Raw genomic sequence first — 25307 nt, 5'->3', positions numbered from 1 at the left:
TTTATACAGTAAAGGTCTGAGCACCAAATTAAAACACTAAATGCTTTAGTACAATCAGGCCCACCAGCATGGACATTTTTACAGAGAGAACACTGCAAAGAAACACAATTGTTTTTATCTATTATATTAAAAAATCACATTGTCTACTTAAGTTTCTTATTTATGCAATTTTATTTCATTTTATATTAAGTGGCCCTAATACCTGTGTATTTACATAGTAACTAGATGTGTGCGTAGTATGTAACCACAGTGTAAGTACACATTGGTACATAGTATCTACAGCTGTAATATTTCTGTAACTACACACATGTAACAATGGTTTGTGTGGTTTGTGTAAGTACAAATGTGTAACAGGACATATATAACTACATTTTGTAACAACAATAGTAATTGGAATAATTGGAACCATTTGACCAGGGGGTGGAGATGGGTAGGTTTAGGGATATGTAAAGTGGGAGGAGGAGTTGGATCTCAAGTTGTTGGAGTTGGTGCACCACTGTAATACCAGTGTACTTACATGGTAACTCCTCAGGAACTGTCCACTTAATATAAAGTGTAACATTCTGGACACCAACCACAATTTATATGTAAAGCCTAACTTACTGACCGCTGCTGTTTAACATCAAAGTAATTACATGGTAAATCCATAGCAACTGTTTACTTAATATAAAGTGTAACACTTTCTTTACCAAAAAGTGCTGTTAGTCCTGTTACACATTTGTATTTACACATACCATTCAGTGGGTTGTTACATGTGTGTAGTTACACAAACATTACAGCTGTAGATACTATGTAGCAATGTGTACTTACACTGTGGTTACATACTATGTACACATCTAGTTACTATGTAAGTACACAGGTATTAGGGCCACTTAATATAAAGTGGGACCATGACTCATAAGCAAGTATGAGAATTATATATTTTTTTAAATAGTTCACCCCAAAATGAAAACACTTTTAATCAATTATTCATTCAACCTGATGTCATTCCAAACTGGCAAGACTTTGTTTCTTCTGTAGAATGGAAAAGGAGCAATGACTCAGGAAAAAGTTTTTGGAAAAGTTTAAATAAAAAAAGGCAGAATCTTGAATGTGCTGATAAAAAAGAACAGCGGAGAAGTTTGGGAAAAAGAGATGAAGAGAACAAACGAAAGATGGAGCACAAAAGAGTTGCATAATGGAAGAGATAAAGAGCATGGGTTCATGCGGGGCTATCTGCTGGCTCCGAGCTCAGAGTTTACATGGATGGAATAGCAAACATCCAGCCTTCAGACTGACCTACTTTCATCAAACAGTACATGGCCACATCTCAACCGTGTGTACCTCCCTCAGCACCTCAATTACCCCTGCTGAGTACACTGTGCACATCCAGTTCTTACTGCTGCAATTCCGAACAAATCATTTCTAGTTCTGTGGTGTAATTCCTGCGGTTTTGGATTAGTTTTGACTTCATATTGAGTACTTGGTTATTAAACCATTTCCTGATTGATTTTAGATGTTGCCTTATGGATTCACAAGGGCTCCTGAAAACCACATTGCCTGTCTGTCTGTTTGTTGTACTGCTCTACTCTACTGCTCAGCTCCTGACCACATTTACATCTGCACTCATCTGGACAGCTCTGAGTCAGTGCATATTAAAGAAGCAGCACACACATGCTGCGTCAAAGTGAGTTTTACTTTGGCCTTGTCTCAAACATCCTGATGCCCACAGCACTTGCTGTCCTCACTGTCAGGTAGTCCACCAGTGCAGGCTTTACAGGGGGCACTCATGTGTTTTAGATGTTGCCTTATGGATTCACAAGGGCTCCTGAAAACCACATTGCCTGTCTGTCTGTTTGTTGTACTGCTCTACTCTACTGCTCAGCTCCTGACCACATTTACATCTGCACTCATCTGGACAGCTCTGAGTCAGTGCATATTAAAGAAGCAGCACACACATGCTGCGTCAAAGTGAGTTTTACTTTGGCCTTGTCTCAAACGTCCTGATGCCCACAGCACTTGCTGTCCTCACTGTCAGGTAGTCCACCAGTGCAGGCTTTACAGGGGGCACTCATGTGCGCACTTTTGTGTCATAAAATAACAAATGGGACACTCTGCATTCACATGGACTTAACAGAAACACACAATACTAAATCAAGTGTACCATTGGCACTTCTCTTCCATATTTGTGACAGAGCCTATATCAGCACTGCTTCCCAAGAATCATAATGAGCCAGGACCTTGGATAACCCCACCAGTTTGAATAGTGTGTCAGCCTGTCAGTGGTAACTGTGAATGGTGTGAGATATAGCCTCTCCCAGACATCAGTCACCACAGACGGCTCATTACCCAGCAACACACTGCCATGCCATAGACTCTAAATCTGTCTGTGGGCAGTTCAGTACAGTCTCCAAACATTACCACAACTCTCACTTTTATATACACTGGATACTGCGAATATTAACACACCAGGAACTGCAGTAGCCGAAGCAGAGAAGCAAACGCTACAGTGTGTTGTTGGTGTAATGGAGACAATGGAACATTTGCAGCATGCTGAAATTATGAAACTGTTTGGGTTTGGTTATATAATTAGATGGAGATGTTTGCTTCCACAATGTCTGTTGTAGAAAAATACTAGACTGTAAAAAAGTAATTTTTACAGAAAAAAATCTGTAAAAATTCTACATTAAAAACCTGTTAATTGGTTAAATGTAAGTTACCTTATTTTACTAAATTGTAATAGAATTTCACCTTCTATAAATAAATAATGGCATATTTTAAAGACAGGCCACTTCTGATTCATAAAGTGGCATGCATTATTATGGTGGATATCAGTACTTTTTAAGGTAAAAATCTGATTTTGGTAGTTCAAGACTGTTTTATTAACAATATGAGCCAGATTTACTAATAGCTTGCATCTGTGCAAACCCTCTTTTGGTGTGAAAAAACAAAACAAAAACCTGTCAGTATTTACTAAAAACAGTTTCAATTTCAGACACATTTTTATGGAGAGGACAATATTTAAATACATCATGCAATGTGATTGACTAAGGTTTGTGGTAGTAAATTTACTGATATATGTGCAATTATTTAACAAAAAATAAGTGCATGTCTTAACCCTTGGTAGACACTGTTGGTCATTATGGAAATGATCCAGCTGTGTCTGTGTTCTTTTTGTTTGTTCATTATCAGTAGATCAACTTTATACTACCTTCAACGCTTTTGTGGGACTGCGGTGGTTTGACACTAATTTGCCATTTCATAAATCTGGCCCTATATCACGAAATATATGGTTATAAAGGCCTGTTCACATCAAGAACAATAACTATAAAGATAGCTATAATACTGCATTAGAGTCCACACAATGCACTATAACTTTATTTTTATAAGCATGTGCTGCAGTTGTGTCATTTGCCTCGAGCTCTTTTAAAGCAGGATGGATTCTGATTGGCTGATTCCAACAATATCATTACTCTGTGCCATTATTATTGCTGTGGTGTTGACTCTGCTGTTCTTAGAAATTTAGAATGATTTTAAAACTATATCAATATCAACATGTTCCTGAAACATCATCACCATATTTGTACAGTATTTTTTTTATATATAATTGTATCCAAACAGGTTTCTCAAACACTCCTACCTCCTCATCTTCTAACTCTCAAGTCATGACATTACTCTGTGCCATTATTATTGCTGTGGTGTTGACTCTGCTGTTCTTAGAAATTTAGAATGATTTTAAAACTATATCAATATCAACATGTTCCTGAAACATCATCACCATATTTGTACAGTATTTTTTTTTATATAATTGTATCTAAACAGGTTTCTCAAACACTCCTACCTCCTCATCTTCTAACTCTCAAGTCATGGCATTAATAAACTGGGACAATAAACCTGGAAAGGAGGAAGTATTTTAACATGCAGAAAATTGTATACATGATCTTTAAAGTGCGAAAATTACACTACACCAAACTTCACAATGGCTTGTGACTTGCTAGACGTTTTTAACAATTGACATCCATTTGTCTCTGCGAGGGAGTTATTTTATACTGCCTCTGAAAGCTACATGAAGATTAGGAGGCTGTTTCATGTGTGTGCAGAGCTGAACATTTAGGCATCTATGCTTTCATGAGATACTGAGCAGAACAGACTGCCTGCAATTAAGATGAAATCTGCATTTCCTTGATAATAAGCCACGTCTGAATTATTAACAAGAGCTGTTCCCTGAGGACTCAGTTCTAACCGAGTTTATCAGCACACACACAAACACCCAACACACACTGTGTGTACATTCATGCTCACATGAGGTGAGACACACAGCATAAAAAAAACACTAAAACACAAACATCAGACATGAAGACAAGCATATATGTATACGTTAAACACATGCATGGATATGTGTAATGGATTAACTTGCAAACGTAAGATAACCACCAATCAACAGGTTGTGAGATGATGGGAACTGAGGCCTGCCCCCCGGACCATGATAAATGCAATCAAATTGTATTTAGTTAGTTAACTCAATGTTTAAGGGTGCTTTCACACTTGGTTCGATTGCCTGGTTCGAACCCGAGTTCGATTGATCAAATAATAAGTCATTAATAGCGGTTCACTTCCGCGATTTGGTACGATTGCATTCATATCAGCAGCAAACCGTACTGGAGTTCACTTGACCCGTACCCCAGACCACCACTTTGTGCACCCGAGTTCGGAAGACAGCGTTCACATCATTCAAACATACCGAACTCTGACGTCAATCGAACCTGGGTGCGCACCAAAAGTGCTAGTGTGGAAGCACCCTAAGTACAAGTAACATGTTTGTATACAAAATATTCACCCAAATAAATGGCAGCTGTCAGCGCAAGGCTGTTTAATATAAAAATCTTAACAATAAACATATTCTGTTGTTGTTGAAGTGACATTTACCTTATGTCTTTGTCTTCATACATCACATTTCTCAAGTTTTATATTCAAATTGCTATAATGGATTTTCATAGTTTAAGAAGGTTTAAGACAAGGGTAAAGCTATAAAATCTACATATAAAATGCATTTAAATTAGTACAAATATTTATTTATTTATTTATTTATTTTGTGACATTCATATAACAGTGAGCAAGAAAACGGTTGAAATCTGTTCATTTAATGAATGAATGAATGAATGAATGAAAAATAGCAACTTGTCATATACTAGTGGTATGACTACAAATCCTGTCCATTATATTAGTCATTCTTTACTATTGGGAAAATAACTAGAAATATCTTTCAGACTGTGCTTTTTAAGAAATAAAAAGCACAAACACATTTGTGTGTGGTTTATTGCAACTAAAACATAATAGGCAGCGGCTATTTACACTAAGTGAAAATAGCCTATTTTCTTAGCGATATATGCTATTTACACTAAGTGCAAATAGTGATAGATTCTATTTACACTGTTAAAATAGCAGGATTTTCTGCTATTTATACTACTTATTGCAAATAGTGGCAATTATCTGCACCTCAGTATTATAGTACATTATAAAACAGTATGCAGTAATAACGTATTGAGTGTAAATTATAATTTTAATTCAAATTATTAAATGGATGCCACCTTATTGGGACAATAAAGCCCTTTCTATACACCTACCCTAACCCTACCCGATACTTTATTTTCAACTTTTGGATTATTTCCTTAATGTTCATTGAAAATAAAAGCCTTTGCGATGTGATATGAGATTTGAAAATGGAGAAAAAAAAGTTCGGTAAAAGGCGGAATTCAAACCCGTGTCGATTGTGTCAAAAAGACTATGGTTACGGTACGTGCTTTTGCCATCTACGCCACTAAAGCTGACGATTGTCGGCCGTCTTTTATAGTGTTGACCATACCTATCACACGTTTGTGGGTGGAGCTAGTGTAAATAGCCTCTACAAGGCGGGCTATTTGCACTTAGTGTAAATAGACACTCCGGCCATAATAACAGCTAAAATTTGATGCTGACAAATATATCCAAGCACAATACACAGTACTTGAAAAGGTTGAAGTGCAACGTTCTGCTGTATTTCTGTGAAAGTCATTTTTGATAATTACATACTGTGACGAGTGGGGGCGGGGCCGAGAGCCGTGGGAACGGAGCGAGGCCGGTGGAGTAATTGATAATGAGCGACACCTGCACCACTCACCGGTCTCGAGTCCCACGGAGGAGCTCCGGATGGATAAAAGGAGGAGTTACGACACTGAAAGACGAGAGAGGACCAGGCCTGGACTTTATTTTGTGTTTTGTGTGCGGCAGTCGGCCGCGAGGGGCTGCCGCTTTACTTTCATTCTGTGTTTGTTTATTTGATTAAAGTTTTGTTTAAATGTTCGCCGGTTCCCGCCGCCTTCTTCCCATGACTACGAACTTTGTTACACATACCTTACATTTTGCATTTGGCAAATGTTTTTATCCAAATATACACAACTGAAATGAAGCCATAACCTTGGTATGGCTACCGCCACGCTCTTCAGTTTGAGCTCCAGGAATCTGCTGCGGACAAGCATCCAGCCACCAGTTCCTCTTCCCCATACGTACGATTTTCCACATGATTGTTTCCTGTATTCTTTTGCACCGTTGCAAAGAAGCCATTTTTGTTCACGTTTAAAGAAGCAAACTGATCAGTAAATCAGAATTTCTCAGCAGAAATCTTTAGTGTCATGATATTAATCATATACTTTGTGTCAGTATTTTACAGTCTTTTACGCACATGCTGGAAGGAGCACTTCACTTACTGGTCTCCCATGATGCATTTTGAAATATCTTAAATAAATATTAGACAACAGATGTTATAATTGTTTTTTGTATTTATGCAAAATGTGAACCTGCTTGCTCTCTCTTTATTTCAATGTCTGTCATCTCTCTTTCTCTCTGATTGGCTCCTGACTCCTTTGCCCTGCTGCCTTGCACCATTAAAGACCTTAAAGACATGTTATATATAACACTCTAGTCACTTCACATTACAGTCTGACTGACTGCCTGGCACCCATACTGACCCGCCGCACAATACCCTGGCAACACATTACCAGCCATCACACACGCACACACAAACACACAGAATATCAACATGGCATTCTTTCAAATGGTGGATTAAAAATGCGCACAGCCACAAGGGCATTGAAAACATTTGAAAAAAAAAGACAATAATGAGGAGTGAGTAATTTTCTGTTGTGACAGGCAATCACTTTTATGCATCCATCAATAGACCAGCATTTTGCCAAAGACAGTCTAGAACATAAAGCTTATTAGTATTTTTTGCTTGTTTTTGTACATAAATCATTCAGAGACTGCTTTCAGAGAGCATTTTCCAAGTAAAAAAAAAAGAAAAGTAATATATTTAAAATGCATTTATTTCATATTAAGTAGGCTATAGTTCAAATCTATTAACATATTTACTGACATATCACTCAAGACTTACTGATATAAAAATTATAACAAAACTTTATTTGGTGTACTACTTTCTTAATATTAAGCCCAAAATATTTTTTTATGTCACTATTGATGAGGATTGTATGATCTTTGGATAATATTGGTCTTTAAATGCAAGATTTAAGTGTACCTTAAGTATACTTTCAATAGTTCCACTTAAGCACAATCAGAAATACTTCAGTATATCTTTAGTTGGACTTCAGCACTGCTTTCGCACAAGTAAAGTGCATTATTTACAAAATTTAGCAGACTTTAATTATACCAGTTTAGAACACCAAAAGTACAATCGCAGGGTATTTTTATTAAGTACATAAAGTTGTAATTGTATTTTTAGTATACTTAGCATGAAATAAATGTATTTCAGATTCAGAACTTACAGACTCCATCTCTGTCATGTGGGGTTTGTTGAGTGCAACAGAGGGCGTTGCTTGCTATAGCAGCTTCAAGTCATGTTATCACTTCTCTTCATCTACTAATTTCAACTAGACCACAGACAGAGTGAATGACAGTCAAGAAAGAATGAAAGAGCATCATTTACGTGCATTTGAAAGTTGCACTAAGCAGTTTTTACAGTTCACAACTGTGCTAATTATGTAGAAAGTATGACTGTATGACTGAGTGTCCATCACAATACTAAAAACTATTTTGAGAAATCTGGGTTGGGTAACAATTTAATTTCTGTTTTATAAATGGACGTTGTCACTAAAATGATTGTCATTTTGATTTTTTACACTCATTCTGCCAGGACAACTTTTCAATTTTTTATAAAAAAAAAACTCACAAAACTGTTATAAAAAAAACTCAAATAAATCTAAAATATATGAAAGTAATTTAAAATAATTTTTCTGTTTTTTACTTTCCTCTTAAATCAATAGGACTGTCAACAATTCCCACATCGGGACTGGTTGGCATAATAAACATAAACATATAAATGGACGTTGTCACTAAAATGATTGTCATTTTGATTTTTTACACTCATTCTGCCAGGACAACTTTTCAATTTTTTATAAAAAAAAACCTCACAAAACTGTTATAAAAAAAACTCAAATAAATCTAAAATATATGAAAGTAATTTAAAATAATAATAAATTTTTCTGTTTTTTACTTTCCTCTTAAATCAATAGGACTGTCAACAATTCCCACATCGGGACTGGTTGGCATAATAAACATAAACATATAAACATAATATATATTTTTTTATTAATAAATAACAACTTTCAATGATATACTGACAGCTAAACTAGAATTGTCCATGGATTTCATTTCAGATAAATGGTCACCCTATGGTCATCGTATGATTAAAAAACTGATTTGATGAAATTTGAACAAATAAACAATTGGAATACAATCAAATGTCTGCCCTTGATGCTTGTCTGTCCTCTTTAAAGTTTCCAGTTGTTTCTGACAGTAGGATATGCATTTTTCAACATCAGGTTAGAGCTAAGAAAGGCATAAAGATCGCCTTCATCATGTGGGTCAGGACGTGTCTCAACAGTTTTTTTTGCGGCAGTGGCAGCTAATTCCCTTTCAACACACCTCTGAAGAGCTCATTTTAATAACACAGGCTTACATTTGCCCTGAACTTTGAGGGCTAAGCAGACTGTGGGTCCATTGTGAGGCTGCTAACTCATTGTATCTTTTTCTAGCACGGTCCAAGTGGCAAACCATAGTATAAATGTTATCATAGTATCCCCAATGTGTCTTTGTTGACACAGTTCAGCACAGTTAATCTAAGACATGTGTTTCTGACAAACAATACTTTTATATGTAATATTTGCGGTTGATGTCTACTTATCTGTTTCATGTGTAACAACATCAAGGTGCAAATTGTTCCTCCTTACAATTAAGCCAAAACAAATAGTTGGAAGGTAAGTAAATATTTTATTATTTACTATAATATGATTGTCAATAGGACTCAATAGGATCAGCAATCCATCCGGGGTGTTTCCCTGACTATTGCCCAGGATTGTGGGATGGGCTCCAGGATCCTTGCGATCCTACATAGAACAAGTAGTTTGGAAACTGGATGGATGGATGTTTGAACTTACCTCCACAAAGGTTATATTCCAATTTTTTTTTACATAGAAACTCATGAACAAAACTGAGTCGCATTTGTCTTAGGAGGTAACCACAGCAATAGTATGCCGCTCAAGTATTTTTTGTTAAGATCATTATTGGATGAAACATTGACAAAATACAAAAAATTAAGCGTTAGCGTTAGTTCTGGCAGGTCACGTGAGTCAAGCTTGCATCAGCTGATTCTCAGCTGATCATATCTACCTATAGGAATACGACACCTATCGCGGCATTCCTATATAAGCTCTATTCAGTATTATTCAGCAGCTTTTCAGCTTGCTCCGGAGCAAATTACCCTCCTCCATCCCCAGCTCCTCCTTTCGCCACAGTCAGGACTTGGCTTTCTGATATTCCTTGCTAATCAGACTCCTTTATCTTGAATAAAGTGTTACACTTAAATATCATTAAGTACATTAATGATATCTGCCTTGTTCTGTTCTGTTAACCCTAGGGGGGTTATTATTGCTGCTCTCCCTGCTCATTCATGACAGGCTGCATGGATGGGCAGGGAGTTTTTTGCCCAGAACAGTACCATACCGCCAAACCAAACTTTATGCTAAGTACCTATCATTTTGACGATAGTGGTCCTGACAGAAATACTATTAAGTACTAGACTCTAGTACCATAGCTGACCATTTGGATTTAGTTGCATAACAGAACAAACTACACCTTGAAAAATTCTTGCTTCTATTTGAAGTAGTGCCAAAAGACAATTTGAGCTGCACAAAATGTAACCCAACAAACAGCCCTACAACTCTTAGAGAAAATCCTTTCTCATTGAACATCCCAACTTAAAGGCACTTAATGTATATTTTGAATGCTAAATAACCTGTATTTGTCTGATTAGTCCGCAAGTGACATTTTTATTCAAAGGGATATTAACACTGAGCAAGACAACATAATTCTTGATTGAGCTATACAAACATTTCATATATATTACGTACTTGTCCTACCTTGAGAATAATGTGCATAGAACAAATAAGAGCTAAACTTATAGCATGAGTTCAGAACGTTGAGACACCACTGAACAAAGACTACAGCTCTCTCCAAATAGAAAATAAAGGACCATTTAAAGGTGAGTTGTTTCAGAACTCTGGTGAAGTAAATAGGCTAATACTGGTTGTTATTGTTGTTCTTGAAATCTGATGCTTGGAACTGTAAATTAATAAAGTGTGAAGTTCAAATCTGAAATAAAAGAAAATTACAAAGGTGTCACAATGAATCAAGTGTTTGGTATGAATCAGTCTGATTGCAGAGTATTGGAGCAGTGGGAAACTGATAATGCATGATTATATTACGCAGAGGTTTCCCTCCTAAAATGCTTTGTGCTCCATCATCATCCACTTAGAAATGCTCTAGCAATTTTATGTGTGTTATAAAATACACATTGTATTATACTTATACATTTTGCATACATCCTTTCTTTCCCACACCCACATTTTCCCTCTCTTTGCCCTTTTTTTTTCCTCTGTATGAAATAACCAGAGGTTAAGAACGAGGCTCAGTCTTTCCGAAATTAATCTGTCTCAAATTAATAAAAGGTTCAGGAATGGGGTTCTAAATACAGATGAGTGAGCAATAATATTTTAAGAACACTTTAATTTGCTCTCTTTACCAATTATGCACCCTGCATACATAATTTTTTTTCGTGTACTGTATTATTATTATGTATGTTTTACGAGAATAAAATACATGCAGACACACACAAACGTTCACTCAGCTAAATGGGGACATTCCACAAGCTTCTACTGTTTTTATATTCAACAAATTATAAATACTATAGACTCTATACAGTACATATTGAATACTGAATATATATATATATATATATATATATATATTTATATATATATATTGCATTTCATGTAATGTTATGACAAAATGCTGTGGAGTGTTAACTATTTTTAGAGCAAATCACCAAGTCAAGCACCTTGTAGCCTAAGTGTAACTTGACCAACAAACGTGAATTGTCATTGTGTGCACGCATGTATCATGTGTTACCTTCCATCCGGCAGAGCTGTTGCTGTCTCCTTTATCTTTAAAATAGGGCACATATCGGACCATCCAGTCGTAGATCTGAGACAGGGTAAGTCTTTTCTCGGGTGTGCTCTCGATGGCTCGGGTGATGAGCTCCGCGTAGGACTGGTTTCCCCACGCGTTCCGCCGGGAGGATGCCTTGGTTTTGCGCAGCGCAGCTCCCGTTAAGTCGTGAAATCCTCCGGCATCCAGCATCATCATCCTCCTCCTGCACGCCGGTGATGGAACATGATCCGAATCTACTTTAAATATGGAGAGATTAAGCGACAGATCCGCGTTCACCTCACACGAGAAGTCGTTCGTCCAGCTGCATGAGCGAGGTCTGCTGACCAAATCCGACTCCATATCCACCTGATGAGCCTCCGCTTCATCCTCCTCTATCATCATCATCTGTCCTTAATAAGCCGATGCCAGGTATAGTCAGGTGATACTGTATTCTCAGAAACGCCTCAATGAGCCCACCTCACAGAGGAGGAGAGAGAAGGATGCTGTCTGTAGACGAGAGCGCATCACGTTGAAGTGAGTCTGGCTTGCAGAAATAATGGATGCATGTGTTCAGACAGCGGTTCGTATTCAATTTCCATCCCGGTTTTAACTCACTCTGACCGCAGCAGCAGCAGCAGTATCCTCCTCCTCCTCCTCGATACCGGTTATTACAAGCAAAACTGGAGCAGCAATGACAGATCTTCGCATTGCACTGAGAACTAAAAACTTCTCAATGCATTATGGATGTCGTAACACTGATGCATATTTGGTAAAGTCCCCAACATATTCTGTTTTACTCAGTTATATTGTAGGCTATTATTATAGTGTTTTCAAAAAAATACAGAATGCCAAAAAAAAAAAAAGCAGAAATACCGGGAAGACTCTACCCTGTTTTTTTTTCACTCTACAGAGTGACCACAGAGGCATTAATCTGATTCTGTTTCTTTTCAGTAACCGATTCATTTATATTCATTTTCTGTGGAGTTTGTAATTCTCTACCAAATTTGGAATGTCTGAATGCAATTTAAACTGCATAAATCCAGATTTGTGTCATTCCTATTAATAAACATAACACTTTTTCAGTTTGTGTAAATCTACTTCAGGTTCTGAGGATTTTTTCCACATTATTTCCCATGTCTATGTGATCTTGTTTCACTAAAACAGTGTATACTTTTTTCTTTATTTACCCTGAATTAAAGTGAAATGTGACAACATGCCCCATTAACAGCTTAAAATGTTATCTGATTTGATAAAAAAATATATGCAAGACAAATTAAAATATTTTGTCATTAAAATAGTTTTAAAATTTTTCATACAAAATAACGTCTTTTTAAAATTAATCAAACGTAACTCATTTTGGATAGTTCAAATCAATGAGGACAAATAGATGAAGAACACATTCACACATTCAGAAAAACACACACAGCTCTCAGAACTGGAAACAAACAGATGAGCACATAAGAGTGCTTCAAATTTCCACCCCACCCTAATTCTTATTTCTATATCCTGTATTCTATCTTTTGTTAGTAGGCCACAGACACATATTTTCGATTCGTAGTCAATAATTTACCAGTCATTCTCTCATGCACTCGGATCTTTATTTGTGTATAGGGTGAATAAGATCAGGGTTGCATAGACACCCAAATCCACTCGTGACTAATTATAACGCAAGGCCAAATGACAGACTAAAATTCCCACAGCCATTTCACAACAATGTTTAATTTGTTATATTGGTTACTATAATTTGGTATTAGAAGGCTTTAATTTGTTATAGTGGTTATTACCATGGCACTACAGTGGAACCTGTAATAAATGTCACTTCATGAAAGTCACTAAATAAATAAATTAGCCTTGAGTCATTCTTTAAAGTTGTGCTATTTCACTCTATTAAAACACTCATTTTAAAGTTGTTAATAGGTACCATTTAGGTACTGATGTGTACACTTTAGGTACTAATATGCACTTTCAAAGTACACTCTTAAAAACAAAGGTGCTTCAAACGGTTCTTCAAGCGATGCCATAGAAGAACCATTTTTGATTCCACAAAGAACCATTCAGTCAAAGGTTCTTTAAAGAACCATCTCTTTCTTATCTTTTTATAATCTGAAGAACCTTCTTTCGCCACAAATAACCTTTTGTGAAACAGAAAGGTTCTTCAGATGTTAAAGGTGTTTTATGGAACCATTTAGACAAAAAGGTTCTTCTATGGCATCGCGAAGCACCTTTATTTTTAAGAGTGTACTAATATACAACCTTAAGGGGTAAAAAGGTACAAAGATGTACCTTTTGAAAGTATACCACACCATGTCAGCTTTTATATCTTTTTTTTTTCTGAGAGTGTACAGTAGGTGTTTGAGGTAGTTGGTATGTTTCAACTATCAAGGATAAAATAACAATGTTCAAATGAGTTCATTGAGTAGAAACCGATGAAATGTGAATCAATTTTCTTCTTTGCTTTGGCATGACAGTTGTGTTCTAAGTTCTAAATACAGTGTTTGCTAAAGAACACAGGACAGACTTGTTCTACATTACAGATCAGCCATGCAAAAAGGATAGAATTAAAGGATTGAAGGGTAGAATCACAATTAGACATTCCAAGAGTGACATAATTCACCACAATCCAAATCCTTAAAACCTCCACATACAAGTATTTTATTGTCTCCACCCAACACAGCCACATACACATTACACAATACACCCACAGAAACCAAGAAATGTGCAAACATAACTGTGATCTCACACTTATGATATTATCATGCCCAACACAGAGCTTGTTAATGGACTCACTAGGGCATTGTATTGATTGGTACTCACGTAAGCGATGGATGGTGTTCTGATTTTTGGTTTACACTTCACTTAAGGTGCAATATCATTAACTTGTAGAGCCTCTTACTGTATTATCAACACAAGGAGGACACTAGTGTAATAAAATAAAGGTTATTAACAAGATAAGCAGGAGTAATCAATACAACTACTAAATGAACACTATGAATGATAAAGAAATAAAGTGCATAATGATAAACTGTTGCTTCTCTGAAAATAAGGTGAAGAAACTTATTATGCATCAAACTAATAAATTAAAGATGATTTGTTATTAACTGACATCAGCTATCTGATGCAAATTACAAAATCATATACTGATAATATACAACAATGCCAAGGTCTCTGGAAAGAGGTTTGGTTAAGTTGCTGTTTATGTTCCAAGTAGTTGAGTGAGAAGTCTGCAGTGACTTTTTCCACTGGTTGTGTGTGGGTAACAATGTAGTGAAGAAAGAAGCAGGAATCGGTTTCAACAACCTTGAACTCGTAGTGCTGTGGAATGCTGATCTCCTGGAGCACTAAAATGGTCCTTAAGCCTTCTACACACTGCACGATTTTAGCAATCCTATACGATCATTACAGATCACACTGTGCGACGTGGATCTAATAAACTTGTGCACGACATGTAGACTGTACGATGATGACATCTAATGACTCGTAGGCTACGACGCACGTTTCTATAGAAGAATAAAACGTCATCAGCATGCGCTAGTGGTAAACAAAAAGAGCATGCTGACTCACACTTTAGCAGTTTTTATGTATGCTGATAAAAAGTTGAAGCGACGGAAGAGGAAGGCATAAGCGCTTGAGGTAAGCAGTTTTATGTTTTGCCACCATGTCGCGTTGGTACCATGTCGCATTTTTATTGGCTGGTCAGTAAATGTGGATCATACCAGCAAACACACTGTGCGATGATCATGCTGAATTTCTGGCACTGTCGCAAGACCATGACAACGGCCATCTCTGAACCTTTCTCACTGTATGACACAGGACCACCGATTAGGAGCCACGATCACAGAAATCGCCAAGGTTGTTTCACGATGCCAATCTTTCATCTGGGAAAGTTCCTTAACCCTCTGGGGTCTGAGGTGATTTTGGGGCCCTTGAGATGTTTTGACATGCCCTCACATTTGTGCTTATTTCAGCTACTTATACTATTGACTATTGGTTAGAAAGTTTTGAAAACAAAAATGTAGCTGACGTAAGGCCATAAAACCCATACTGAGTAATTCTGAATTAAACTTTTGAGTAATCATGTATGTAGGCTAGAATATTTACGTCAAAATGGCGTGAAAATCATCCTGTTTACTCATTCACAGAAACCAATATATTGATTTAAATTTTGTAAGACATGTTTTGTGATAGAAAAGCTGTATGTTGAACCTTAAATCGCATAAACACATTTCATTACACCAAATACACAAAATGTTATTTTTAGCAACATCATATGACCCCTTTAATGCTTAATGATTCACACCTGAGAGACAAAGGGCCCTCCCCTAATGGCCCATCAGTGTGACTGTTACTTTGAGGCAGGTAAGAATGTGTGTGAGGAGATTGAAATTTATTTATTTATTTGTATTTTATTTACAACACAGTATAATCAAAACATACATTATGAAGGTCAAAGACACATTATTGTGCACACTGATCTAACCACAGAGATGTGAACAGACTTTGAGTCATTCCTGAAAACAGATTCTGTTCAACAAGTAAACCATACCTCATATTTAAGTGTTTGCTGCTCCTTTTCATGTATTCAAGAAAAAAAAAAACCTTCATCGGTAGTCAAAGAGCTTGTTTTACCATAGAATATCAGTGTACTTGAACATATGATGTTGGTACAGCACTCTCAGAGGAAAACAGTTTAAAGAGACTCAAGTGAAAGTCAGCAGGATTCATCAGTGGTGCAGGTATTTGACCACTAAAAACAAACAAACAACAACAACAAACCATCTGTCAGCATGTTAATATCAGAGCATCTGTATTATATATATATATTAGGGGTGTAACGGTACACATATTCATACCGTACGGTTCACGGGGCAAATTCCAAATGGAAGTGATCACCCCTACGCAGGGTTTGAAATTGACACCCGCCAACCCGCCAAATGCGGGTAAAAATCAGCTGTGGCGGGTAACGCTGTCAAATCACTAGCCAATTTGGCAGGTTACTTTTCGTAAATTATGTTTACTAATTAATTTCTTGAGGAAGTTCATGTAAGCCAAATCTGCGCAGATTTAGTGTAAATACTGAACTCGAGACTCATCATGATATATTAAATAAGCCTAATTGCGCAGCATCTGGGCATCTAGCTTACTTGAACATACCCAGCGATGTAGCTACTGGCCATCGGGAGCACCGGGACATTCCCGGTGGGTCGATCGCCGAAGCGAGGGAGACCTCATATTAGGCGCTGTTTGTAAATTACAGCCCACGCGAAACTGCAAAAAACAAGTACTCCAAAAGTGTGAAGCGGCGCGTTAAAGCAGAGCGGGATCAGTCTCCCGCACAGCGCTGCGCTTCCGCCACGATTTATAAGAGATAAACAGCACAAATCGCTCGATCCATTCAGAAATGACACAGAATTGTGTTACACAGTTGTGTGATATGACAACATTAAAGGTTCTGCCTGAAAACAGCCACGACAAGGTAAAATGCATGTAAACAAACTGCAATGTAAACAAACTTTAATAGCTTATTTATCTTTAAATGTTTCATTCTAATTAATTTTAATTTAAGTAAAATGTTAATTCAGTAAGAGCCTGATTAAAGATAAAAACCAGTGTCTCTGTAATTTAGAGACACTTATAAATGAGGTGTTTTCCATTTACAAATATTATAAAGTTCTTAAAGGGACAGTTCACCCCAAAATTAAAACTGTTGTGTGTGTGTGTGTGTGTGTGTGTGTGCATGTCTGTGTGTCTGTAAAGAACCAGAACCATGAAAAGAATGGGAGAGTGTCAAGTGTGTGTGGGTGAATGTTTAACACCAGTCATCTTTACGCTCTGCAGCTTCAAATGCGTATGTGTGTTTGTCTGTCTTGAAAACAACTCCTGGATCTGGTCCACAGGGACTCTGCAGTGCAGTAAAGTGCATGAGTAGATCTGCAGTCAGTCAGGCACACACACTTGAGATACACATGGACACTCGAGCCATTGAAGGCCAATTAATGGAATTCAATGAGAGATCACACTGATTGTGATTATACGTTTAAACTATGCATTATTGGTTTCACGTTCAGTGGCCCAGAAACATAAAACAATTAACAACAACAACTCCACCAAAAAAAGAAAAAAAAAATTTAACTGAATGCTTCCACAATTAGTGGAAGTATGAATTAATTATAAAATGTATGGCGCTTGTAAAAAACCTCTGGTGCTTAGGAATTGTTTTATTTGAGCTGTCCTCTGCTTTAATATTTATAGTAGGGGTGTAACGGTAAACGTATTCATACCGTACGGTTCACGGGGCAAATTCCAAATGGAAGTGATCATCCCTATGCCTTTGAAGGACAGAGCCCTTTGAGTGTGGACTTTGGAGTGAGCAGGGCACATGCATGCCATTATGTAGTCGTTTGGAATGCACTTAGCAAAGGGAGCGACGTAATTTCCTCATTATCTTCAGCTGGGATGTTCCCGTGACAATGCAGCACTGTGTCCGTCAGCAGATGTCGCTGTTTTACTGGCATATATGTCTTTTTATTGTTGTTAGCATAACTGTTGCAAATAAACATACATTTTATATACATGATGGAACGGCAACGGCATTCAGACGTCATATTGCGCGTGCGCGACTTTAACTACTACTTCATGACATTCTACTGTAACCGTCTACTACGGGAGAACAGCTGGTTTGCCATAGTCGTTACAACGTGACAGATTAGTTAAGTAAATGTTACGTTTTATGGTATATAACAGTGTAATTGCATCAGTATATGACTCTACCATTATTCTTTTATTTAATCTGTGTTGATATGTTTTAAACTTAAGCTAATTTTAACGATAGATATGGTAGGTCGCATTTTCTGATACAGAATTCATTTAGGCATTCATCTTCCTCCATGTCATCAAGATTAAAAGGCAAATATTGTTTTCACAGTAAATCTAGGTTTTTAGATTTATTAGCATCATACAGTAAAAACTCTTCTTCTGACAATAGATTATCATTTAATGCCAAAAGTAATCCTTCTCCTGCTTTTTTAAATGACATTTACATTCTAGGCTACGGCTGTGTAACTGCTTACTTCCGGTCAGCGTAGCTGTTCCATTCGCAGCTGTTGCTTAAAGTCCCTAATGAGGAAATTACGTCGCTCCCTTTGCCAAGTGTATTCCAAACGACTACATAATGGCAGGCACGTGCCCAAAGACTATAGAATGCCTTAAAGGGAGTTTGACGTGCCCTGCTCACTCCAAAGTCCCCACTCCATGGGCTCTGCCCTTCAAAGGCATAGGGATGATTACTTCCATTTGGAATTTGCCCCGTGAACCGTACGGTACGAATACGTGTACCGTTACACCCCTAATAGCTACGTGACATTGACATGATTTTAGTGTTGAAAAAAATGGCCTTTCCTGTGTGAAGTTATATACAGTGTTACAACTTTGTTGCCATAGCAACATAATACTTAAAACAATGATAAGGACTCTTTAGCTTAAAAAAAACTCAAGTTTTAACAAAGTTAAACACAGTGCTGTTATACTACTGTTATTATCCTAAAAATGCTTAAAAACAACATACTTTCTCAAAGACTGTGCTGATGGGTGACTGAGAAAATTATTAGGAGCACAGCCTTTATTATTTGTTATGACAGCCATTGCATTCTCTATAAGAATACTTCAGGAACTAGACTGACAACCTCTTGCTCCTAAAAAAATATTTAGGAGCAAAAACTGTTTCTTGAGCACCAAATCAGCATATCAGAATGATTTCTGAAGGATCATGTGACACTGAATGTCGTAAAGGACTGTGATAACTAACAATGGACAGTGAATGCTATTGGTGGGTTTTTAATTGACAGCTGGAACTTCGAATCAGTACAGCTTTAGCGTCATCTGAAAGTAGTTCCACTAGAAGGAAAAAGAAGTGCGTTGCATCAGAAAGTTTAGTGCAGAGCTAATGAGTGTTCTCCACAAGTTTATTTCCAGTTTGTGCGTGCAGCTAGAAAACCACACATATACTTGCATCTACAGTGAAGAATGTTGAAGAAGAAACATCAGAGTCCTTGCATTCTTACTGGATGTGCCATAGCGATTGCAAAACTTTACTAAACAGCCCCAAATAAGTACTTCAGAACACTGAAGACTGGAGTAGGCTAATAATGCTGAAAATGAAATCATTAGGGAAATTGTAGGCTTGGACGGATGTTGTTTAAACACAGACCGTTTGTCATACCAGCTGTTTGAAGTCAAAAGCAACAATTCATGCAAGAATGAATTTACACAGATTAACTTTCTGTCTAAGTCTCATGAAGCATTGATTTTTAAATAATAGTTTAAGAACTGAAATCATCAAGTGGTAAAACGGGAGGAATTTACTCAAATGAGAGGTTTATTTGTCTTTTTTTTTTATCATTCAGTTATTTTAGACTTATTTAGTTACAAAAAATACATGTTTTGAATGTTTATCAATCAATTAGCATAAAATACCCGTCATCATGATAACACAAGCAAAAGTCTTAAATGAAGTCACACTACATAAGTCTTTTAGGGTCAATTTTCTCCAGGTGCACCAGAGGTTTCAGCTGTTCTGCGAAGCTTCTCATATCCTCAGACACAGTGTCCTGTCCTGCAGGAGCCAGTACGCTCAGCTCAACAAGATACGACAGAGACAGCGGCTCCGTGTTCTCCGTGTTTCCTGTCGCCAGGACACGTAACAGTTTGCTCACTACCACCTTCATTGCACCCTTCCGGAACACTTGACCCTTGGCCACAAACTCATGGTCCATGCGGAAACCCATCTCATTGAGAAACTCCGGTAAGCTGTGTGAGGCAGCCACATCCACACAGTTTCGCACCAAGGCATGACGGCTTTTGTCGCCCACCTCCGGCTGACCTAGATAGCGCAGATGCCAAGGGGCAGTGGGGTGAAGAAGCGAGCGGCGCGCACGCAGCATGAACGGGTTGCCCTGTTGACCCTTCAGGAGATACACCAGCTCATGATCAGCAAAGCTCTCAGGCTCCATGTTATCACACAGACCTCTGAGTCGATGTAGGAGACTCTCTAGAGACTGATCCAGTACACTGCCTGTGCAGAAAAAAATCAACAAAACTGTAAAGTTAGAAGATATAACTTTACAAATCTTACTTAAATTTAAAAACCAGTGACACATTTATGGGAGCCTTTTATTGTCATGGAATTAAGAAATAAAAAGGTAATTGCAGTTTATATGCTATAACTGTTACAATTCTGACTGTGTTTCTTGCAATTCTGAGAAAAATTGACTGTGAGAGATAAACTCAGAATTGCGAGATATAAACTCACAATTCTGACTTTTTCCTCATAATTCCAAGTTTACATTTCACAGTTCTGAGTTTATATCTCACAATTTGTTTTCAGCCACGGAATACAAATTAAAAAAGGTAATTGTGACTTTTTTTTTTTTTGCAATTGCAATTGCAAGTTTATTTCTTGCAATTCTGACTTTTCTTCTCAGAATTAGGAGACTCAAAATTATGAGACTCAAATCTGTGAGAAAAAAAGTCAGAACTGGGAGATGAAAAGTCGCAATAGGCTTTATTTATTTTCTTAATATTTTTTTCCATGATGGAAACAGGGCTTCCATACATGTTTCTGTTCAAATCAATTCAAAGTTTCTTTATCAAATTCAAATCAATAGAATGATTACCAGTAATCCCTGAAATATGTGCATGAGTTAAAGCAAAAAATAACCTCACAAAATGGTTTTGTGTTAATACCATGGTACATTGTTGGTGTCACTTAGAAAAAAGAATAGTGCAGGGATCCTACTGTACCTCTTCTGACCAATACATTTCCATGACTTTTCCAGTTACAATTATTAGATAAGGATTTTAAAAACTCAAACAGTAACTTCTATCCAGTGAAATATTTTAGAGCTGAGCACTAGTTAAACTCACTACAGAAAATCCCACATCTTTTCCACATTTTATAAACATAGCTTTTCAAGACCAGGAGAATAACATTTTTTATAATTTCCATGTTCAATTTTTTCATTACAATGCCATATACATAATTCTAAATGATTACCTTATTTATGCTCCGTGGTATTTACAAGGCATTCAAAAGTACTTCAAAGAATACCATGGTTGCACCATGGCACAAGCATAAAATACATCATATACCATTTTTGTATTATAGAATCTCAATATAATGAGCTTAAATGTAAGGAGAATAATAAGATCAATAGCGGCTAAAAAAAAAGTCTTATTAGGTGCATATAATTATTGTAATGAATTACATTTACATTTCTTTATTTAGCAGACGATTTTAACCAAAAGATTTACAAATGAGAAATACTAATAGAATACTAAGAGACATGCTAATATAACAAAGTTTCAAATATTGACCAGATTAGTAAAAACTAGATGAATGAGGGATATAATAATAGTAATGAGGTTATATTTATGAACTGATGGTGTTTACCTTGCAGAAGATACTCCATCATATTTATGGTTCCACCCGTTACGGGCATCACAGTGACCGGCGGAGCCTCCATCTCTCTGTAACGCTTCAAGTCTTTTAACACATTTAACTGTCAACTACCAGTGGAGAATGATAGCTGGTTAAACCAGAACTTTAAACGAACCGTAGATAAACATACACAACCAAAGACCCGCAGAGACAGTAAGATATTAACAACAAAACACCGCCAGCCAGTATAATACTCTGAATAATAAATGCAAAATTTATGAACTGATGGTGTTTACCTTGCAGAAGATACTCCATCATATTTATGGTTCCACCCGTTACGGGCATCACAGTGACCGGCGGAGCCTCCATCTCTCTGTAACTCTTCTGAACAAGTCTTTTAACACATTTAACTGTCAACTACCAGTGGAGAATGATAGCTGGTTAAACCAGAACTTTAAACGAACCGTAGATAAACATACACAACCAAAGACCCGCAGAGACAGTAAGATATTAACAACAAAACACCGCCAGCCAGTATAATACTCTGAATAATAAATGCAAAATAACATATATTTTACTTGTTACATGAAAGCAAAATCCAAACGTCTTATGTGTTTGCCTAAAATGCCATCAACAATTAATACAACTCACTCGACTGCCTCCATGTGCAAAACGCGCATGCGCAGTGTCGATAGAAAGTACAACGCATGCGCAACATTTTTTTCCCTTTCGTTTAACGCCATCTATCGCACTGAAGGGATCTCTTTTTCATACTACTAGTAATGTTATGACTCAAATGTATGAAAACTGAAATTCCTCCAATATTCCCTCAACTTATAAGTTGAACGGAACTGTAATTCTATCAAATTTTGTAATTGTGTTTTGTAAAAATGAGGTTATAATAATGTGTGACATCCCTATTTTATAACTTTAAAACCTTAAAAGATTGATGCAACCAAAAGCACACGACCTTCTGTAAGATGGTAGTCCCCGTCCAAATCGGAAGTGAATCAATCATTAAACCGCGCCATTGAAAAAAGAAAAGAAAAAAAAATGAATTACTGTATGCAGAACTGTGGAATGAACGACTGCGACTTTTATTGTGAAAAACAATGAACGCATTTAACATGTAGAGACTTTTAATTTGAAGGTACGTGCCAACTTAGGGATGCATGACATCTCTTGGTGTTAAAGATGAGCTCAACTCCAATGCTTCCTGTAGACATCTAATGAATGTAATTTATTATTCAGTTTCTGTCTGTTATTAATGTGTGGATACAGTAGTTTTTGAGTTCGAATCATTTTGGTATCGTTAATAGCTCCAAAGGTGTCTCACCGTGTGTAATGTTCTGTCAGTGCTAGCTGTATTTACACAAACATTATCATAGTTTACAGCCTCAGAAACGCGACTAAATATCACTAATACCTGATTTTAGTAGGTGGTTTTACAGTGTGTCGATTTAAAAGATTGTCATGGTTCTTCTGTATGCCATAAACGATGTTAAATGCTAATACTAGCCCCAGTGTTAGCAGAGCTAATATTTTACTTATGTTTACATTTAATTTCCTCTGTTAATGATTATTTCTGGAGTCATTTAGACTAGAAGGTGTTTTCTGTATTCTTTAGAGCACTTGATGAGATCCGAAAATAGGTTTTTATAGGTATTTGTGTTTATGGCTCGTCCCAGATCATTTTCTGTGTTGTTTAAAATGTTGCTCTCATTCTGAGACAAATGTTTAGCATGTTTAAAAACTTGGGTTGTCAATAGAATAAAACAATTGGTTATATCATGGTTTTCAATCAGTGTTTACAAACAGAACAAAACAGGAGAAACTATTAAATTCAGTAAAAACAAAAAAAAGTTAACATATTTTAATAAATATCTCAAATGAACAATTCTGACAACCCTAAAATTTCTTTTATAAAACCATTTTCTCATCTCAAATGTTCCATCAGAAGTAAAAAAAAAAAAAAAAAGTAGAAAAGTTAGTGAAAATTAAAGTGGTTAACTATCAAGCACACATTCGTGGCCATATGACTATCCATTTTCATTTTGCTGATTGGGTTTCTTAGGTTAATTCTTGATATTGTCTATGTTTATTTGAAATGTGAATTGTTTACTTTCTGAATTGCGAAAATAATCACAGTTCCACCAAAACAAATAGTCCCACCCCAAACGCAGGTCACTAGTTGAGCCAGTGTTGCTGTGTCGGGGTGTTTAGGATTCTTACATGAGACTTACTTTTAGTTGTTTCCCCAGTTGTAAATGTATTTTATCATATTCAAACACTTACTTAAAATCACTAAAGTTACTGCCAGAACCGCTTGATATCTTGGGTGTTATGAAATATTGAAGTTCTGTGTTCTAAACAGCTCAGTAACTGAAGACATTATATGTGTCACCTGGAGAAAGATGATAATGGCGGAAGACAAGGATGTTCTCCGAGATGTTTGGTTCGGAAGGATACCGGCCTGTTTCACACTGTCTCCAGAGGAAACCACAGAGAGAGAGGCCGAACCCTACTATGTCAGTTGAGATGACAGACTTTCTTTCTGCTGTAAGAATGGTTAGTTTCATGTCACCTGACCTGTGCTGTTTTTCTCTTTCAATCTGTCAGCTGCTCCTCCCACGGGTCAGTTACCTGACGCTAGTCACTGATAAAGTCAAGAAACATTTTCTCAGAGTCATGAAGGCAGAAGACGTGGAGGAGATGTGGTTTGAATATGAGGGAACACCTCTCAAATGGTATGTCGAGTTGACAGCGTGTTGTCAAACCTCTTGTTTAATCTAAACTAACTCATTTTCACATTCATGAATTTTGCAGATGATTTTATCCAAAGTCACTTACACAGCTACTCAACTAATTGAGGTACAGAAGCAATTAAGGCTGAATGCAGGCCACTTATACAAAATGCATATGAATATCAGTTGTCACTCTTATTTCTCCCAATATCATGTCTTAGGAAGAAGTCAGAAGTTTGTAGTTTCAAAACAAATAATGCAACGCAATACATTGCACCGACCATTACCTGACTAACAGAAACAAAGCTGTCTGGATTTGAGAGTATTAAAATCTATAAAATGGAATAAATCAGATCTAATGATTTATATGCACCAGCTAAGAAACTACCATAGTACAAATATGTGTTCCTCAAAAGCGTGATGGATCGATCACACTGCAAAAAATGGCTTATCTTAGTATTTTTGTCTTGTTTCTAGTCAAAATATCTAAAAATTCTGAAATCAAGATACTTTTACTAGATAAGCCAATTGAATTAAGATATGTAGTCTTGTAAAATTATCTGCCAGTGGGGTAAGTAAAATACTCTTGTTTTAAGAATATTTTACTTACCCCACTG

The 25307-nt window shown here is 36.7% G+C and overlaps 3 protein-coding genes across 5 annotated transcripts in view; 1 reads left to right on the top strand and 2 right to left on the bottom strand.

Moving 5' to 3' along the window:
- LOC107714419 (forkhead box protein O6-like) overlaps nt 1–12047 on the bottom strand; it is a 30400-nt gene extending 18353 nt beyond the window's left edge. Inside the window, exon 1 of the mRNA XM_016520249.1 lies at nt 11494–12047. Within this exon, the coding sequence (XP_016375735.1) occupies nt 11494–11919 (426 nt within the window). The 5' untranslated portion in view covers nt 11920–12047. The remainder of the gene's footprint in view (nt 1–11493) is intronic.
- Nucleotides 12048–19973: 7926 nt separating this feature from the next.
- LOC107714426 (mediator of RNA polymerase II transcription subunit 18) lies at nt 19974–22673 on the bottom strand. 3 transcript variants are annotated; one of them, XM_016520259.1, is made up of 4 exons: nt 22525–22673; nt 22310–22363; nt 21959–22025; nt 19974–20581 (listed from the first exon to the last, which is right to left on the bottom strand). In XM_016520259.1, exons 2-4 carry the CDS (start codon nt 22313–22315, stop codon nt 20028–20030), a joined length of 627 nt encoding a protein of 208 aa, XP_016375745.1. In that variant the 5' UTR covers nt 22316–22363; nt 22525–22673; the 3' UTR covers nt 19974–20027. The 3 variants fall into 3 exon arrangements, with proteins under 3 accessions (XP_016375745.1, XP_016375744.1, XP_016375743.1); XM_016520258.1 differs by having other exon boundaries at nt 22310–22673; XM_016520257.1 differs by lacking the exons at nt 22310–22363; nt 22525–22673 and having other exon boundaries at nt 21959–22209.
- Nucleotides 22674–23089: 416 nt separating this feature from the next.
- The window catches only part of LOC107714408 (autophagy protein 5-like), a 23182-nt gene continuing 20964 nt past the window's right edge, over nt 23090–25307 (top strand). The window contains exons 1-3 of the mRNA XM_016520243.1: nt 23090–23181; nt 24321–24474; nt 24566–24693. Of these exons, the coding sequence (XP_016375729.1) occupies nt 24361–24474; nt 24566–24693 (242 nt within the window). The 5' untranslated portion in view covers nt 23090–23181; nt 24321–24360. The remainder of the gene's footprint in view (nt 23182–24320; nt 24475–24565; nt 24694–25307) is intronic.

This window comes from Sinocyclocheilus rhinocerous, unplaced genomic scaffold, assembly GCF_001515625.1.
Source record: "Sinocyclocheilus rhinocerous isolate Xijiao unplaced genomic scaffold, SAMN03320098_v1.1 scaffold839, whole genome shotgun sequence".
Taxonomy (NCBI): Eukaryota; Metazoa; Chordata; class Actinopteri; order Cypriniformes; family Cyprinidae; genus Sinocyclocheilus; species Sinocyclocheilus rhinocerous.
The sequence above is the reverse complement of the archived record's forward strand: the minus strand, read 5'-3'. Positions and strand labels throughout refer to the sequence as shown.

Bases quoted from the DNA above. Each gene is read 5' to 3' on its own strand.
- LOC107714426 (XM_016520258.1), bottom strand. The intron at 20,582-21,958 runs GTAAACACCATC...TTTTCTGCACAG, and splicing joins GATGGAGTATCTTCTGCAAG to GCAGTGTACTGGATCAGTCT.